The 19,432-nt window shown below is 39.9% G+C and overlaps 1 protein-coding gene across 1 annotated transcript; it reads right to left on the bottom strand.

Annotated features, from left to right (window-relative positions):
• Positions 1 to 6,643: 6,643 nt before the first annotated feature.
• Positions 6,644 to 17,819, bottom strand: LOC113010937 (myosin-7-like). The gene is made up of 39 exons (XM_026150234.1): positions 17,664 to 17,819; positions 17,432 to 17,468; positions 16,826 to 17,048; positions 16,604 to 16,747; positions 16,359 to 16,515; positions 16,238 to 16,265; positions 16,043 to 16,151; positions 15,855 to 15,947; positions 15,689 to 15,752; positions 15,383 to 15,481; positions 15,195 to 15,298; positions 14,956 to 15,094; positions 14,436 to 14,554; positions 14,203 to 14,352; positions 13,931 to 14,101; positions 13,493 to 13,802; positions 13,256 to 13,332; positions 12,741 to 12,946; positions 12,515 to 12,638; positions 12,301 to 12,437; positions 11,720 to 11,975; positions 11,373 to 11,615; positions 11,122 to 11,298; positions 10,889 to 11,034; positions 10,708 to 10,798; positions 10,220 to 10,609; positions 9,992 to 10,118; positions 9,797 to 9,915; positions 9,520 to 9,716; positions 9,257 to 9,440; positions 9,017 to 9,182; positions 8,810 to 8,934; positions 8,394 to 8,702; positions 8,098 to 8,301; positions 7,713 to 8,009; positions 7,503 to 7,607; positions 7,304 to 7,399; positions 7,029 to 7,163; positions 6,644 to 6,770 (listed from the first exon to the last, which is right to left on the bottom strand). Exons 3-39 carry the CDS (start codon positions 17,024 to 17,026, stop codon positions 6,750 to 6,752), a joined length of 5,820 nt encoding a protein of 1,939 aa, XP_026006019.1. The 5' UTR covers positions 17,027 to 17,048; positions 17,432 to 17,468; positions 17,664 to 17,819; the 3' UTR covers positions 6,644 to 6,749.
• Positions 17,820 to 19,432: the final 1,613 nt, after the last annotated feature.

Raw genomic sequence — 19,432 nt, 5'->3', positions numbered from 1 at the left:
TGTGAAGCATGGGGGTGGAAACATCATGCTATGGGGCTGTTTTTCTGCCAGGGGGACAGGACGACTGATCCGTGTTAAGGACAGAATGAATGGGGCCATGTATCGTGAGATTTTGAGCCGAAACCTCCTTCCATCAGTGAGAACTTTGAAGATGAAACGAGGCTGGGTCTTCCAACATGACAATGATCCAAAACACACCGCCCGGGCAACAAAGGAGTGGCTCCGTAAGAAGCATTTGAAAGTCCTGGAGTGGCCTAGCCAGTCTCCAGACCTCAACCCCATAGAAAATCTGTGGCGGGAGATGAAAGTCCGTGTTGCTCGGCGACAGCCCCAAAACATCACTGCTCTCGAGAAGATCTGCATGGAGGAATGGGCCAAAATACCAGCTACTGTGTGTGCAAACCTGGTAAAGACCTATAGTAAACGTTTGACCTCTGTTATTGCCAACAAAGGTTATGTTACAAAGTACTGAGTTGTATTTTTGTTATTGACCAAATACTTATTTTCCACCCTGATTTACGAATAAATTCTTTACAAATCCTACCATGTGGATTCATGGATTTTTTTTTCCACATTCTGTCTCTCACAGTTGAAGTGTACCTCTGGTGCAAATTACTGACCTCTGTCATCATTTTAGGTGGGGGAACTTGCACAATCGGTGGCTGACTAAATACTTTTTTGCCCCACTGTACTTAGTATTAATAGAGCCCTAGGACTGGCTTAAATGAGTTGTGAAGTGGCATGATGGATATAGACTGAACATGTACATGAAAACTAGCTGTAAAACAAGTAAACAAAATTGTTATAGTGCCTAATTTTAAAGTAATAATTAAAAATTATAAATAAAAATAATCAGGACAGAGGGGTAATATTTCTGCTTACTTTTAGCATATTCTGCATTTTTATTATAATTGCATTTAAGCTAGTATTGACATCTGTAATGGATGTCCACAACAGGCAGTCTCTGATATTCCAATACTTTAACAGTGAAGGCTTCTTAGCCTAAGCTACAACTGGAAATTCTATTGATCAGTCTCCATATAGTGTACATACAGTATACAGGGAGTGCAGAATTATTAGGCAAGTTGTATTTTTGAGGAATTATTTTATTATTGAACAACAACCATGTTGTCAATGAACCCAAAAAACTCATTAATATCAAAGCTGAATGTTTTTGGAAGTAGTTTTTAGTTTGTTTTTAGTTTTAGCTATTTTAGGGGGATATCTGTGTGTGCAGGTGACTATTACTGTGCATAATTATTAGGCAACTTAACAAAAAACAAATATATACCCATTTCAATTATTTATTTTTACCAGTGAAACCAATATAACATCTCCACATTGACAAATATACATTTCTGACATTCAAAAACAAAACAAAAACAAATCAGTGACCAATATAGCCACCTTTCTTTGCAAGGACACTCAAAAGCCTGCCATCCATGGATCCTGTCAGTGTTTTGATCTGTTCACCATCAACATTGCGTGCAGCAGCAACCACAGCCTCCCAGACACTGTTCAGAGAGGTGTACTGTTTTCCCTCCTTGTAAATCTCACATTTGATGATGGACCACAGGTTCTCAATGGGGTTCAGATCAGGTGAACAAGGTGGCCATGTCATTAGTTTTTCTTCTTTTATACCCTTTCTTGCCAGCCACGCTGTGGAGTACTTGGACGCGTGTGATGGAGCATTGTCCTGCATGAAAATCATGTTTTTCTTGAAGGATGCAGACTTCTTCCTGTACCACTGCTTGAAGAAGGTGTCTTCCAGAAACTGGCAGTAGGATTGGGAGTTGAGCTTGACTCCATCCTCAACCCGAAAAGGCCCCACAAGCTCATCTTTGATGATGCCAGCCCAAACCAGTACTCCACCTCCACCTTGCTGGCGTCTGAGTCGGACTGGAGCTCTCTGCCCTTTACCAATCCAGCCACGGGCCCATCCATCTGGCCCATCAAGACTCACTCTCATTTCATCAGTCCATAAAACCTTAGAAAAACCAGTCTTGAGATATTTCTTGGCCCAGTCTTGACGTTTCAGCTTGTGTGTCTTGTTCAGTGGTGGTCGTCTTTCAGCCTTTCTTACCTTGGCCATGTCTCTGAGTATTGCACACCTTGTGCTTTTGGGCACTCCAGTGATGTTGCAGCTCTGAAATATGGCCAAACTGGTGGCAAATGGCATCTTGGCAGCTGCACGCTTGACTTTTCTCAGTTCATGGGCAGTTATTTTGCGCCTTGGTTTTTCCACACGCTTCTTACGACCCTGTTGACTATTTTGAATGAAACGCTTGATTGTTCGATGATCAAGCTTCAGAAGCTTTGCAATTTTGAGACTGCTGCATCCCTCTGCAAGATATCTCACTATTTTTGACTTTTCTGAGCCTGTCAAGTCCTTCTTTTGACCCATTTTGCCAAAGGAAAGGACGTTGCCTAATAATTATGCACACCTGATATAGGGTGTTGATGTCATTAGACCACACCCCTTCTCATTACAGAGATGCACATCACCTAATATGCTTAATTGGTAGTAGGCTTTCGAGCCTATACAGCTTGGAGTAAGACAACATGCATGAAGAGGATGATGTGGACAAAATACTCATTTGCCTAATAATTCTGCACTCCCTGTATAATGTTAGCAGTGTGTCAGCCCTCATACCAAACTTCTGAACTCCTTTACTTAGCTCTAGTCTATTCCAGGCACCGTCAAAGGTCCCATTCCCAGCTGTCCAGAATCCTTGTATCCTTGTCTTCTTCAATGACTTGTATATAGAAGGGAAGGTGTGAGACACCTTGTCTCTTAAGTTTGAAGTCTGAGCCAACTGTGGTTTCAGATGTGGTTGCTATTCTTAGAATGCTTGATATTTACTGAAGGTCACTTGAGGAGGTGTTGAGCATTGGTCCCTGCCTCCATATGTCCCCTTGTATTACCCTTTCTCCTTGCCTTCAGTTAGACAATAAAGGAGTTAGTGTTTGGTGTCTTTGCAGTCAGTTCTAGAAGACTTCTGTACATTAAAAAATATGTCTGTTGCTGAAGACTGAATTTCTGTTGAACAGATGAACTTTGCAAGGTATGGTTGAACTTCATCAATCTTTATATAATGTATTTGTTTTATATTTACTGTACAGTTAATGCCTATAAATATAAATACCATATACATTTTTCTATTTCTATTCTATTCTGTTTAGCAGATTAGCATTACTGTTGTTCTAATATCTGTTGTAAATCCAAGGTTTTCTTTATACACAGTAATGTGGAAAAGTTTTTGAACTACGCCTCGTTTCTTTATATTTTGCATCCAAGAAGCAGGAATTTCTTGATAATGTGTATTTTTTGTCAGAATGTTGCATGAATTTGCATGAAATTTTCTTACCCTTTCCTTCCTTCAAAGGTTTTCTTTTAATGGGAAAACCAGAGGAATGAGACAAACTCGGGAATTGCATGTCACTAAGTAAGGTGAGTTCTTGGGAGAATTGCTGTTTGGATTTTTATAAGAGGTCACAAATCAGACACTTAACTATACCAATGTAGATATGTGCATATGAGAAAGTCTTGATTATATGGTTGAATTACGCAGTGGCTAAAAGGCCAGACTACTGTCTATATCAGTGGTCATTATTATAAGTTACCCTTGTAAGTAGGACAAATTCTAAATAACATGGTCTCTTTGCAATAAAGAGCTTAAGCTAATTAGAAATCTGCTGGAAGTGCTGAGGGTGCTGTGGCGCTGTGGGGTATTGTAGGGAACCTCTATGTCTACAACTACTAATTGAAAGATAACATTTTAATTTTGTTTTTTCAATGACAATAGTGAATTTTAAGTCGCTTAGGTTCATTCGTGTCTCTAACTATAGTGTAGTTACCAAACTTTTTGTAAACAGGCATGCTGTCACACATGAAAATGGATATGGAAATTTCAGATTAATCAATTAATCCATGAAAAAGGGCGCAAGTTATCAGATGATCAGAATCAACTGACGTAATCGTGTGTATTGTGCTTATAGTTACACGATGAATTCAAAAATATCTTGGCTGTTTCATTTGCTGTTCAGAGGAGCAGGGAGCTAAACTTTATAGTGTTTGGATGCACAGGGCATGATGAGAAGTTCATCAGTGTGTGACTGCTGAGTGAAGAAACACTTTGTGCATTGTGCTCTGCTACCATACTGTCTGCCCTAGCTTTGCCTGTATCCATGATAAGCCATGTTCTGATCATCAAGATATTTTGTCAATCTTCCCATGAGCTAGGTGCCATAGTCACTTTGTGTATTTACCCAGTATTTTCTGTATTAATTTTCTCTGATGATTATCCTTTAGTATTTGACCATGATAAAACTGTATTATTGTCATCAGTGTTTTTACTACTGTATTTTACATCATTAGGACACAAAACATGCAAAAAAATAAAAAATCCAAAACATGCACAACCAATATACATTTCAAAGAATGTATCAATTCTATATATCTCTTTCCTGGATGGGTGGTGTAGCACCTCTTACATAAAACAATGTTTTCACTAGTTAATTAGGTGGGAAAACTCAGCCACCATCCATTGTCTAGAAACAATGTATTCAAAAGACAGCATAGGTCCAGCCAGACTTTAGCCAATCTATCATGAGAAACACTGACACACAAACAAAAACCCCATAAAGCTGTTTAACATGAAGCTGCCTATTTCGACTAGTGAGGAAGTTTGATGTAATTATATAACTTTTTTCTTTTCTTTTTTTCATATAACCTTTTTTAAATCAAATCAAATCAAATCAAATCACTTTTATTGTCACATCACATGTGCAGGCACACTGGCACAGCACATGCGAGTGAAATTCTTGTGTGCGAGCCCCACAAGCAACAGAGATGTGCAAACACAACAACACAAACGAGCAAAATACAAGAATGGCCAACCTGAAACTAATAAATATATGTACAATATATAATAGTGTATGCATTTCTGGATGTGTATACTAAATATTTTCCTACGTGTGTGTGTGTGTGTGTGTGTGTGTGTGTGTGTGTGTGTGTGTGTGTGTGTGTGTGTGTGTGTGTACACATTTTTACAAATTAAATAGTAAAAAAATAAAATAAAAATAATAATAATAATAATAATAATAAAATATATAAAATATACAGAGTTGAATATGTGCAGAACAAGTGGCATTTATATACAGTGTGGAGTGCATAATGTTGAAGTTCCAGTAGTGGAGGTGAGGTGTCTATGACGTGTTCAGCAGTCTGATGGCCTGGTGGAAGAAGCTGTCTCTCAGTCTGCTGGTACGGGACCGGATGCTGCAGAACCTCCTTCCTGATGGAAGCAGTCTGAACAGTTTATGGCTGGGGTGACTGGAGTCCTTGATGATCCTCCCCGCTTTCCTCAGGCAGCGCTTCCTGTAGATGTCTTGGAGGGAGGGAAGCTCACCTCCAATTATCCGTTCAGAGCACCGCACTACTCGCTGGAGAGCTTTGCAGTTGTAGGCGGTGCTGTTGCCATACCAGGTGGTGATGCATCCAGTGAGGATGCTCTCAATGGCACAGTGATAGAAGGTCCTGAGGATGCGGGGGCTCATGCCGAATCTTTTCAGTCTCCTGAGAAAGAAGAGGCGCTGCTGCGCCTTCTTCACTGTTTTGTTTGTGTGTACTGACCACGTAAGATCCTCAGCCAGATGTACTCCAAGGAACCGGAAGCTGCTCACTCTCTCCACAGCAGCGCCGTTGATGGTGATGGGGGTGTGTACTTCTCTGCACCTCCGGAAGTCCACTATCAACTCCTTTGTCTTTGCGACGTTGAGGGTGAGATGGTTGTCTTGACACCAGTGGGTCAGGGCGCTGACCTCCTCCCTGTAAGCCGTCTCATCACCGTTGGTGATAAGACCCACCACTGTAGTGTCGTCCGCAAACTTCACAATGATGTTGGAGCTGTTAGTGGCTGTGCAGTCGTAGGTGTAGAGTGAGTACAGGAGACTGTTTTCACTCCTCCATTAAGAAATTAATGATTATTTATTAATTAACTTATATATGAAAGATACAACTAGTTTCACATTTTGGACAGAGAGGACAGATGGTTTGAAAGAGGAGTGAAAGAAGTCCACTGTGAACGAACATCCTTGAACAGAGACGGTGTCTGCCAGCTATAATCCAGTTTTGAGATCCCTTCCCAGACGCCTTAACGCCCACTCACATCCTGGCCCATCCTGATTAGGTAGAGGATCAATAGGGGGTCCACGACCCTCTTGGTGACACTCCCATAAGGCTTAGAATATGGGACTCTCCACCATTTGCTCTTAGAACTGAAGAAGCTTGTCAGATGAAACTTAAAGAAGTCCAGACACTTTTCTTTCCAAGCTCCTTAGAATACAGCTGGGTCATAATGTATTTTTTGTTCTGTGATCAAAAACTCTAAATCAATCTTCGAGTCTGTAGATTGTCTCACATGATATCCACTCTGCTTTTTTAATAACCATTTAATAGCCATTTTCACACGTGTGATACATTTTCTTGATTCCAAATTATTTGAGAAAAGTGTATGCAGTATCATGTTATATTCAAGCTGTACTTACATTTTACAGTTTAATTTTTTAGTTATATTTCTTATATGTTATATTAATTAATAGGACTGCCACTAATAAGCAACAAAAAAAAGTCAAGACACAGTTTCCGATGCAGATTCATTTTATTCTACTGACCAACCAACATGCATAGGGAGACACCGTTACTAATACATCCGATGTCTCAGAAACAGGGATTCAGACCATGTGTTTTACTCCTCATCATGACCTTTCTGGAAACAGAGACACAAACAAGAGAGAATGAAATATTGTTAAGTATTATTGGACATATTAATGGTTCACTTTAATGTGACAAAACTGAAAACTTTCAAGTGTTGTAGATTCAATTTTGGACATATTTGTAAAATTAACTTTTAAATATGCAGTTATATGCAAACTGTAAAATGCATCTGTGGATTCTGATGGTAAATGAAATCTTTATAAAATTCCTAAAACAGATACATGCGATGTGTCATTATACAGATACTGACCTTTGACCCTGCGTCACGGCTTTTGACACGTAGTTTGTTGACCTGAGACTCGGCAATGTCAGCTCTTTCCTCAGCTTCATCGAGCTCATGTTGAAGTTTGCGGAACTTGGTAAGATTACTGTTGGCCTGTTCCTCCTGTAGAACAGAAGCACAATATCCTTAAGATGACCTGCTGTATATTTTCTATATTTCTATATGATTAATAGGCGAGTAGAAATGATGAACAGGTGCAATGCTTTTTTAGTGTGTAAAATGTAAATGCAAAGACTACTTACAGCTTCCTCAGCAGCTTTCTTGTAGGATTTCACCTTTAGCTGCAACTTGTCCACCAGATCTTGCAGACGGGTAAGATTCTTACGATCCTCTTCTGTCTGGAAGCAAACAAGAAAAAAATTGTATTTCTCTGAGTCAAAGTAAATATGAATTTAATTTTTACTGTTTCTTCCCTCATTCTCTAAGGTGACTCAAAAATACCTGATACGTCAGCTCTTTAATCCGTCTCTCATATTTTCGTATTCCCTTGACGGCATCACTTGATTTCCTTTGTTCAACTTCAACTTCACTCTCCAATTCTCTGATCTGTTGAACAAAAAGATTACTTATAACATACTAAATATTTTCCTTGTTTGATGATTTGGTAATTTATTATATCGATTTGACTTCATTAACACGATTTTGACTTACCCTGGCCTCGAGCTTCTGAATCTGCTTCTTGCCTCCCTTCATGGCGATCTGCTCAGCTTCATCCAGGCGGTGCTGCAGGTCTTTGATGGTTTGCTCCATGTTCTTCTTCATTCGCTCCAGATGAGCGCTGGTGTCCTGCTCTTTCTTCAGCTCCTCTGCCATCATGGCAGCATCAGTGATGGCCTTCTTGGCCTTCTCCTCTGCATTCCTGCACTCCTGCACTGACTCCTCCACTTCAGTTTGAAGCTGGGATGTATCAGCCTCCAGCTTCTTCTTTTGGTTTATCAGGCTGGTGTTCTGGTGTTCAGATGAAAAATGTGATTTTTTAAATTCCTGAGTATATTTTCAATAGATAGTTTCTGTATCAAGTCTTCTCCAGTCTTACCTGTGAGTGCAGTAGCTGCACTCTCTCACTGACATCCAGCAGCTCTTGCTCTGCAAGTTTGCGGCTTCTCTCCGTTTGATCCAGAGCTGCTCTCAGCTCCTCCACTTCAGCCTGAAGAAGGTTGTTGCGTCGCTCAACAATGACAATGTTTTCCTTCATATCATCACTGGCTCGCAGAGAGTCGTCCAGCTGAAGTTGAGTATCCTTGAAGATAAAAACCCCCAAAATTTTAACTGATGTTTCACTTTGGTTTTGATTTTTGTTTCAAAGAAGTAGAACTGCTTGTTTATTCAGACCTTCAGATGGGCATGGACGGCCTTAAGTTGTTTCTGGGCCTCAGCTGCCTGCCTGTTAGCCTGGCTTAGCTGGATCTCCATCTCATTGAGGTCTCCCTCCATCTTCTTTTTCAGACGCAGGGCCTCATTCCTGCTGCGAGTCTCAGCCTCCAGAGAGCTTTGAAGAGTATCCACAGTTCGCTGGTGGTTTCTTTTCGATTGCTCCATTTCTTCATCTTTCTCAGCTAGCTTGCGCTCAATGTCAGCCTTTACTTGGTTAAACTCAAGTTGGGCTCTGAGAATCTTCCCTTCCTCATGCTCCAGTGTGGCCTGTCACAAATAGAAATTAGACACAATGACTACATAACTTGTAATGAATTAATCCTCACAACCTAAAATCTTTCAAATTTGAAAAAGGCCAGTATGCAGCAGCTTACCTCTGCTTCCTCCAGAGCTGTCTGTATCTCAGACTTCTCTTGTTCCAACTGTTTTCGAATCTTCTCAAGCTCATGAATATTCTTTCCACCTTCGCTAATTTGTTCAGTGAGGTCAGATATTTCCTCTGAGGGCATATTGTAAAAAATAAATGCCGTTATACTGTGAACAAACTGTTCATGTATGATTTTAATGGGTAATTAAGTCACCTTGTAAGTTCTTGTTCTCTCTCTTCATGGTCTCCAAATGTTCAAGAGATTCTTCATAGGAGTTCTTCAGTTTGAAGAGCTCAGTGCTCAGAGACCTGGCATCTTTCTGAGAGCTCTCCAGCTCTGTTTGAGACTCCTCGTACTTCTGTTTCCACTCTGCCAAGACCTACAAGAAAGTTTTCATTTTAGATAAAAGATTGACCTTCTGCTTCAGTGAAATAATAAGTGCCGGATGAAAACCTTGTCAAAGTTTCTTTGTTTCTTGTCCAGAGCAGCAGCAGCAGCATTAGACCTCTCTACATCCACCATGAGATCTTCAATCTCATTCTGCAGCCTGTGTTTGGTCTTCTCCAGAGAGGAACATTTAGCATTCACTGCTTCAACAGCCTCCTCAGCCTCCTGCAGACGCTGAGCCAGCTTCTTTCTAGGTGATGAAAATATGTATTTGTGGTTAAACGCTCTTTACCTTTGCTGAGTTCGTGGACTTAGTGTATTTGGCTTACTTGGCCTCTTCTAGTTCTTCGGTCCTCTGGATGGCATCAGTTTCATACTTGGTTCTCCACTGAGCCACCTCAGAGTTGGCCTTGGACATGCTACGTTGCAGTTCAGCTTTAGCCTCCTGCTCCTCCTCATACTGCTCCCTGAGCAGGTCACAGTCATGGCGAGAAGACTGCACTGCATGGGCTAATGCGTTCTTGGCCTAAAAGAAAGTGTATCTTTATTAACTGGGTGTACCAATGGTCTCTACCTAATGAGGTTACACTGATGATTATTTGCTACCTTGACTTCTTCCTCCAGTTGTCTTTTCAGGTCTTCAATTTGCTGAGTGTACGACTGTTTTCCTCTCGTGAGTTGAGACACCAGAGAATCCTTTTCCTCAAGCTGCCTCAAAAGTTCACCTTATTTAAACATAACATTAAATTCAGTACCGCACACTGGCACAACTAAAATATGCTGTTCAGGTCTAATGCATACCGTTCTCAGTTTGAAGCTTTGCTTTCTGCATGGTGAAGTCATTGATGGCACGCTGTCCCTCTTCTGATTTTGTTTTATATTCATTCATCTGGTCTTCCAGAGACCTGCACATTTTCTCCAAGTTGTTCTGTGAACAAAAAGCAGTAGATGGCCAATCATGTACACAATTATAAAATTAATGTTTGATTTGGCAATGAGAACAATCCCTAATACCTGAAAGTAACTTACCTTTGCCTTGACAATTTGTTCCATATTGGAGACCACATCATCCAGCTCCAGTCTGAGCTCACTCTTCTCCTTCTCCAGTTTCTGCTTGACTCTCTGCAGGTTGTCAATCTGCTCTCCCAGCTCAGCAACACTGTCGGCTTGTTTCTTCCTGAGTGTGGCAGTAGTGGCTTCGTGGTGCAGAGTGGCCTCTTCGAGGTCTCTGCGCAGTTTCTGGAACTCGGCCTCCCTCTTCTTGTTCATCTCAATCTGGGCAGCTGTGGCTCCTCCAGCCTCCTCCAACCTCTCACTGATCTCCTCCAGCTCTCTGGCCAGGTCAGCTCTCTGCTTCTCCACCTTGGCTCGAGCAGCTCTCTCTGCTTCTAGCTCTTCCTCCAGCTCCTCAATACGAGCCTAGATCGGAGTCAAAAGCAAACCTTGACATTTAATTTTACTCCTCCAAACCATATGTTTTTCTTTTTCTTTTTCATGGGTCTTGTTTGATTCGTTACCTGCAACTCCTTCAGTTTTTTCTGGAGCTGGGCACTCATCACCTGCTCATCCTCAACTTTACCATTCAGCTGACTGATTTCAAAATCTTTCCTTTGGATATAAAATAAAAAGGTTTCACTTGAGGCACAATCGAAAGTGTGTTTTTATTGCTTCATTGTAAACCTGCCCATCTCATCTTACTTTTTCAGCCTCTCTTCGAGCTGCTGCTTATCATTTTCTAGGTCCATGATACTTTCTTGAGCTAACTTGAGGTCTCCTTCAAGCTTCCTCTTTGCTCGCTCAAGGTCCATACGGACTTTCTTTTCTTGCTCTAAAGACCCCTCAAGCTGTGGGGGAAAATAAATATTATTACAATGGTACTGATATATTAAAATTATTATTCATTAACTACCAAAGTCAGTCTATGTTCTTACATCATCCACTTGCTGCTCCAGCTTAGTCTTGGCCTTAGTTAGAGAGTTGACTTTGTCTTCCTCACTCTGCAGGTCGTCCAGAGTTTGCTGATGAGCTTCCTGTAAAGCTTTCTTTTCCTTGGTCAGCTTGGCAATGATTTCATCCAATGCAGCCATTTCCTCAGTCAAGTTTTTTACCTATAGCCAGAATAGAGGTTCAGTTTAGTAACAGATTAATTTCACAATGACAGTCATTAATAGGTTTGTTGTACCTTGTTCTCAGTGGCATGCTTCTCCTTCTCCACTTTAGCTAGAGTTAACTCTAAGTCATCGATGTCTTTCTTCAGCTCGGAGCACTCGTCCTCCAGCTTCCTCTTCTTAGCAGTCAGTTCTGCATTCATCTCCTCCTCATCCTCCAGCCTCTCTGTCAGCTCTTTGATTTTGGCCTCCAGCTGAATTTTGCTCTTGATCAGCCCCTCACATCTTTCTTCAGCATCGCCTAGATTGTCTTGCTCCTGAAGACAAAAAGTATGACATACGCATTAAGCCGACAAACACACACAATACATGTGATGTTGATATTTGTTGTCATACTGTAAGAAACTATCCTTTAACATACAGCCTGAACTTGGAGCTGCAGGTCGTTCTTTTCTTGGAGAAGAGTGACCATTTTCTCTTCCAGTTCTTTCCTGCGGGCTTCTGATTTTGCATAAGCCTCTTTCAGTTTGGCAAACTCTTCCTTCATGTTGGCCATCTCTTTCTCAGTCTCTGCTGACTTCAGCAGAGGTTTGATCTTGAAGAACATCTTCATCCAGGGCCAATTTTTGACCCCCATGAAGGCACGGATGTTCCACTGGATCACAAGAAGAGCATCCCTGCAGACAACAGATAATCAGTGTTTGTAAAACTCCACCCACCGTTAATCCTTCATTAAAAATATGTTTTTAATATATTTAACCAAACCCTCACAACATTCTCCTATGCATGTATCTAATGACAGTTGCCGTATTTTGTGTCCATAAGTCCATGAACATATTGCATTTTGATATTTTGTTCGGTGATAAAATATGGTTCAGTGGAAAATATGTCTTGTATACTGGACAGATGATAAATTTTAATGATGCAAATCTGTTTTGACATTGTGCTGCACAACATAAACTGAGTTGGCTAACAGAATTTGACCAAGCTTTGATAAGTTACCTGCGTTCAACAATCTTCTGGAATTCAACTCTTGCCAGAAGGCCTCTTGATCGAGCTTGGATGCCAGTGATGATTAAGGCTAATCTGTCATCTCTCATCTCCTCTAGCTGGCCCAACAGCCCAGCCTTGAAAAACACCTTTTACAGCAACACATAGCAGAGTCAGTAACAGCTTGTTTCTGTTCAAAGTGTTCTATAAGTATGCAAATACTGACCTTGGTGTGTCCCAGTTTGTACTGGCTGTGGTCTAAATCTAAAGAACCCAAAAGTTTTTCAGCAGCCTTCTTGTTGTCAATGAACTGTCCCTCGGGAATGGCGTTAGGGTTCAAAATACGGTACCTTTGTTAGAAAAACAACAGATGAAAGAGTTGTTTCTTTTCAAGTACTTACTAATATGGATGGATTGATACTAATATGCATTTGTTTTAAGAGAACTTAAACCTCTGCTTGAAATCTCCATAGAGGATCCTGTTGGGGAAACCCTTTCTGCAGATCCTGATGCCTTCCAGCACACCGTTACAGCGCAGCTGGTGCATCACCAGAGGGTTCTCCATGGCCCCTGGAGTCTTGGTCTCGTTGGGGATGATGCAGCGTACAAAGTGAGGGTGAGTTGACCTCAAGTTGGTCATCAGCTTGTTCAAGTTCTCCTGAAAGTTTTTCATATGTAAATTGTTGCTATTGCTTTTGACACCAAGTACAGTAAGTACGTAAGTTTCCTTTTGGGTGTTTACAAAGTAGTTGCCATAGTCAATTTTAGTCAGATTGTTGACCTTTCTAATGCAGCTCATAAAGGGTTTGTGTCGCCTGGTTAATTTCAGTGTCTATAACTTCAAAACTGGGCAAATCAGAACAAAGTTTTGAACCTCTATCAAACTAATGAGAAATTCTTGCTGAAGTCATGATGTATAACTCGGTACAATCTCTCCTTTACATTAAAAAATAAAAACATATCTCACCCTGTGCAAAGCTGATACAGTTTGGAAGGAAGAACCTTTCTTCTTGGTTCCACCTTTGCCCTTCCCACCTTCCTGAGCTAAAAAAAAATTAATGTCGAACTTTATTGAGAGAACCAACAGATCACAACAGATTTTTAAGGCATTTCAAATCTGTAGAAAAATTGATTACAATACTGTTGTTGTTGTTGTTGTAAATTATTATTGACTTCTAATTTTCACTATGGGATGTCAAAATACCTGAATCAGCTCCTGCATATCCGGCAAAAAGCACGCCTAAAAGCTTAAGGTTAGACTTCTGGAAAAGACCAACAACAGTCTCATTCAGAGGATCCTTGTTCTTCACCAACCAGTTGTTGATATTGTAATCAACAGTTCCAGCGTAGTGCACAAGGGAAAAATGAGCCTCTGGTTTTCCTTTGACAACTCTGGGCTTCTGGAAATTGTTAGATTTTCCCAGGTGGTTGTCATAGAGCTTAGCTTTAAAGGTGGCATCACTGGCTTTGGGGAACATGCACTCCTCTTCAAGGATGGACATGATACCCATGGGCTAAGATAAATATAATGAAGAAAAACAATTTTCATGACAAAAATGTTAACATACATTTTAGTTTTAAGAATAACATGCACAAACAGTGGGATAAAAATAGAAATTTTTTATATAGTCCAGTGTCACACCTTTTCAATCAGGTCGATACAGGCCTGCAGATCCATACCAAAATCAATGAACTCCCATTCGATGCCCTCTTTCTTGTACTCTTCCTGCTCCAGTACAAACATGTGGTGGTTGAAAAACTGTTGCAGTTTTTCATTGGTGAAGTTGATGCACATCTGCTCAAAGGTGTTGAACTGAAATGAAATGGACCACAGTATGTTCATGATTTAAAATGCTTCCTTACATTAGGGACAACCATTTATAAGATTATAAGAACTTATTTTTCCAAACTCACATCAAAGATCTCAAATCCAGCAATGTCAAGCACCCCAATAAAATACTGGCGGGGCTGTTTGGTGTCCAGGGACTGGTTGATTCTCACCACCATCCACAGAAACATCTTCTCATATACTGACTTAGCCAGTGCACCGATAGCGTAGTACACCTTAGAACGGAAATATGTGATTCAAAATAAATGGTGCGTTTTCATTAAATCAAAGCCTGACAAAATTCCCTGTAACTCTGTACCTGGGCGACATTCTGTCCTTTGGTGACCCACTCGTTTCCTACTTTGACTCTTGGGTGACAGAGACCTTTGATGAGGTCAGCAGAGTTCAGGCCCATCAGATATGCAACTTTGTCAGCATCTGAGAAATAGTGACAGTGATACATTTTTTGCATATTTTATTTTGCACAGTTTAAGATGTTCTGACAAAAATAACATCATCCATTCACATTCAGTATTTTTTTTACTTTAAATTGTACTTTAACTGTTCTCCCCCAGAGCTGTCTGTTTTTCTGGTGGATAGTGGCTCTCACCATGGCTTCTTGCAGTTCCAAAGCCTAAGAAATTGATTTTTAACCCTTTGCAGACTGATAGATGTCGTCTGTTGTAGAGGGGTTTTTTTACATTGTTGTATCCTTCACTTTGTTAGGTTCCATTTAGCTTCTATTTAAGTGATTCCTTGATTCATCAGGTCTGGCATTAGTCAGGCGTCAGAGTGCCTAGTTATTTGAATATAATCTATTATGTTATAATTATATTCACCTTCAGTACCATCAGCCTCTGCCTGCTCTTCTCTCTGCTTCTGTTTAAACTTCATGTTGCCATAGTGCATGATTGCACCAGTAAGCTTGTAAATACTGTTCTTCTCTTCTTGAGTGAAGCCCAGAACATCAAAGGCTTCCTGACGAAAATCAAAAACATTAATTTTACTATTTTCTTTTTTGTTTTATTAAATGAATTTTCGACTAAAATTGCTGCAGTGAATCTGAGATTCAACTCACATCAGTGGCCATCAGCTCTTCAGAATCATTGATAGAGGCTACTGTTGTCTCTCCTTGGGAGATGAAGGCGTAGTCATAAGGGTTGTTGGTGATGAGCAGCATCTCTAAAATTAAATAGAAAATGTTTATTTCACTATGAAATGTATGATTGAGTACAAATCAAACACCTGTCCTGTACTCATCCTTACCTAGAAGTTCAGGCTTTATCTGAGACAGGATCTGGTAGAAAATGTGGTAGTCCCTCTCAGCTTTGAGCTGGAAGGTCACACGAGACTTTTCCAAAAGGTCTGAATGAGTTATTATAAATGGTATGAAAGTGTGACACACAGTAACAAATTTAATAGAGTTTTTCAAATGTTTAATTATGAAATAATACTCCAGTTTTAAACAGGCTTTGCATGGTTAAAGCACTCTTGGTTCATATTTCCAGAGGCCTCCAACCAAACAAAAATGGCTCAGAAAATGGATACATGGATTATCTTAATTTTACTTACAGGTCTCGATGTCAGCCGAGGCCAGCTTTCCTCGGTTGTCAAAATGAATACGGATGAATTTACCCTGGGAGGAAAATGTGTGTTCACTTGTATTTTTGGAATAAGAAGTAACTTCATTTATGAATGTAAACAAGTAGTCTGACATCAGCCAGATACAGACACTCACAAATCTGGAGGAGTTGTCATTCCTAATGGTTTTGGCATTGCCAAAGGCCTCTAGAGCGGGGTTAGCCTGGATGATTTGATCTTCAAGGGTTCCCTGATTTAGTTAAACAAAAAAGAACCTTGAAAAACAGCAATATTATGACTATATTTTATTTGTCGAACATTAAGAAAATCTTGTCTCGTAAGAACCTTCTTCTCTGCAGCTGAATCTTTCTTCCCACTTGGGACAGCAGCAATGCTGGCAAAGTACTGAATGACACGCTTGGTGTTGACAGTCTTTCCAGCTCCAGATTCTCCACTGAGTAGAAAAAGACATACATTTCAAGACCAAGAAGTATAACTCTTAACTGCTGAAAAAAGACCCTTGTTGGTAAAGTTACTTACGTGATAAGGATTGACTGGTTTTCTCTGTCTGTCAGCAAGAGAATATCAGAAAATCAGGGAAAATGCGACGATGTCCAAACAAAATGTCAATCAAGATGAATGCTAAAAGGGATATTTGTACCTGCCAGCATGTACTGGTAGCCATTGTCAGAGATGGAGAAGATATGAGGAGGAGCTTCAGTCCTCTTCTTTCCTCTGTAGGCAACGACCACCTCCTGATTGTAGACTGGCAGCCACTTGTAGGGATTGACAGTCACACAGAACAACCCAGAGTAGGTCTGTCATGTAAAGAGAGGGATATTAAATTTTGTTTCAGATGCGAAAATGTTATTTCACTAAAGATAACTTTCAAGTTTGGTAACTCACGTAGATCATCCACGCTGCGTAACGCTCTTTGAGGTTAAACAGCACAGCTGGTTCATGGAGGAAGGTGAACATCGCCATGTCTTCAATTTTATCAAACTTAGGCGGGTTCTGAGGGTGCACATCGCACTCCTTCACTGTGACGGTCTGCAAAAAGAAGTACCAGGTATTGCACAAAGCTAAAAACTAAAATACATTTGAATGGAACTGATATGATGAATATACCTTTCCAAATTCAGTGTCGACGGTGACTTTGTCGCCATCGCGGCTAGTGATTGTTGCTTTAACGTACTCAACTTCAGGGTCAGGAACGAAACACTGTTTTTTCATGTCAAATGGGCGAGTCTGGGCCTCCAGACGCTCCTTATCTGACTTTCTCAGGTAAGGAGCCGCCGCCCCAAACTCTTTCATGGCAGCATCCCCCATTTTTCAACCTTTAAAAAAATGTCTATTAAATGTAAATAAGCATAAGCATATATTAACCAAATTCATGTAAGACCCAGGAAAAATGCACACAAAGCAGGTTTAGTAACAGAGACAGTAAAAGAATTTCTAAAAACAACAAAAAATATTTATATTCTTGTATATCAAGCATTTCCGGTAACTTTTAGTATGCAGAAGGCTCAAATTAACGTGTTATGCAGCAGGTCTTTGCATGAGACACAACTACTAAAGGTGTTTGAGGTGTTTGGGTATTTAAGACCAGCAACCCCAAACAGACATAATTGCAACAAAAATGCCCATTCTTTTCTGACACACACATGCACCAATAGAAAAATGCATTTAAGTTAACTGATTCAGAAATTCAAGAAGTGTAGCTTTAAATTTTACCTTAGGCGTTTCACTCCACAGGAAGTAACGATTTGTGCTATTCATATGAAGCACACAGAAAGGAACCAAAGATCACATATAACATCACAAATTCATTAGACATTTGACAGCAAGGTTCACAGAAACAGGAGTCCTGTCACTCAAATCAATTGCTAACCTATTACAAAATATAGCTAGCAGCAGAAATTTTAATATAATTAAAACTTTTATACCTGCGTGGGTGTTCTCTTACCTCTGACTGTCAACCTTAAGAGAAATGACTGATCCAGTGGCTGACCAGGCTACCTCTCCATTAATAAAGGTTGTAGGTCAACCAAATATGGGAATGAATATCAGAGAAATGGCATCCAGGTTGTCTATCACAAAAAGCATTCTCCAAATTGGGTAGAGCCTGGAGCAGCTATTTGCTGCTCTCACCTTGTGAGCAACAGAGTAATGCACCCACATGGGCATGACAAAGAAGGGTGAAGGAGGAGGTGGGGGAGGCTAGGGCAGATGGTAGTCTGTCTGTCTGTCTGTCTGTCTGTCTGTCTGTCTGTCTGTCTATCTATCTATCTATCTATCTATCTATCTATCTATCTATCTATCTATCTATCTATCTATCTATCTATCTATCATCGTCTGTCTAATTCTAAGTATCAGTATCTAATTAATTATTTGTAAGTAGGTTTAAAACAAATGGTAAGCCAAAACACCATGAGATAGAGATTCAGATATTTTAACCAGGGTTTCTATTTTAGGGAACAATAATTAGGCCGATTTTTTTTTCGGGATGAAAAAAAAAAGGATATTTGTTAATTAGAAGGTAGAGCCACCATGTCATAGGCTTTTGCACTCTGTCGTCTGTTCAACATATGAATACAGTAGGCTAGGATTTGTGTCACTTTAAGCATCTTGACATCTAAAGTTCAACAATAGTCTGTAAAGCAATAGGGTGTAAAATACATTTCAAGAGGAAGAATAAAGAGCAGCTGTTGTCTACAGAGAGGCAAGACAAGGCCAAGGTCGCAGCTGTGAAGTCCCTTTATTATCACTCACCACTGTTCTCAATTAGATCGACACCCTTAGTCTAACCCTGGTCACTCTGCATTCTTTACTTTTCTTTACCAACAATAGATGTGTTCAGATGCAATGCAATCCAACCCAAGTTCATGTTTCATGAAAAAAGGGAATCAAAGGGCTGTAAGTTTTGTACCAAATTAATATTAACAAAATTATAACTCCTCTATTTTACTAAAGAGCATCTGTAATATGATTCTTCTTTTAGCTTCCGTTATCTTTCTGCAGTTCAAGCAAGCATATGAATGGTTCACTGCAACTTTCATGTGTTGTGTTTGTGGGGTCTTCACTCAGCAATATGAGTAGTATAATTGTGTTGCTATGCTAAAATTTGCAGTAAGTCATATTTAATTGATCAAGGAGCATGACCTCCCTAATAGTGTGTCACATGTAATACATGTGTGTATGTTCTATGTTACTGTAACTCGTCATCAGCTGTTTCTGAACAGAGAAGAAAAATCTTGGTCCGTTCAGCAGATCAATAGCACAATAGTATATAAAATGGGTATTTGTTGTACTTGCATGTACATCTCTTGGGTCTTACAAATAACGTTGCCTTCCCCTTTCCTCTACACAGTTTTAATAGACAAAATGATTTCTGGTGGAAGAGCAGTGGGAGTTTTCCTGATGCTGGACTTTATTTCTTGGTTATTGTTGTTATATTATTATTATTGTTATTGTAAAATTATTCATATTGTGTTTCAACTCTGTCTCTATGATAAAGAGACAGAGATATAAGGAAATACACACAGATGTGAACGTTTAATTTCATTTTTGTATTGATTGATTCATTTTGCAAAAAGTTTTAGCCCAACATAAATTAAGAGCTCTACATGCAAAGTGTTCTTAATTTTAGAGGTCATAACTCTTCTCACAAGAATGCAAATTATTTTTGTCTTTCTCCAGATGAAGCAAACCTTTTATTTCATTTAGTTTTCTATT

This window comes from Astatotilapia calliptera, chromosome 18 (genome assembly GCF_900246225.1).
Source record: "Astatotilapia calliptera chromosome 18, fAstCal1.2, whole genome shotgun sequence".
Classification (NCBI taxonomy): Eukaryota; Metazoa; Chordata; class Actinopteri; order Cichliformes; family Cichlidae; genus Astatotilapia; species Astatotilapia calliptera.
Note: the sequence above shows the minus strand (reverse complement) of the source record. Positions and strands in the feature narration are given on the sequence as shown.

Bases quoted from the DNA above. Each gene is read 5' to 3' on its own strand.
- LOC113010937 (XM_026150234.1), bottom strand. From the start codon at position 17,026: ATGGGGGATGCTGCCATGAAAGAGTTTGGGGCGGCGGCTCCTTACCTG. The intron at 15,299-15,382 runs GTAAGGATGAGT...ATTTAATTTTAG, and splicing joins GATAAAGCCTGAACTTCTAG to AGATGCTGCTCATCACCAAC. The intron at 15,095-15,194 runs GTGAGTTGAATC...GATTTTCGTCAG, and splicing joins AAGAGCTGATGGCCACTGAT to GAAGCCTTTGATGTTCTGGG.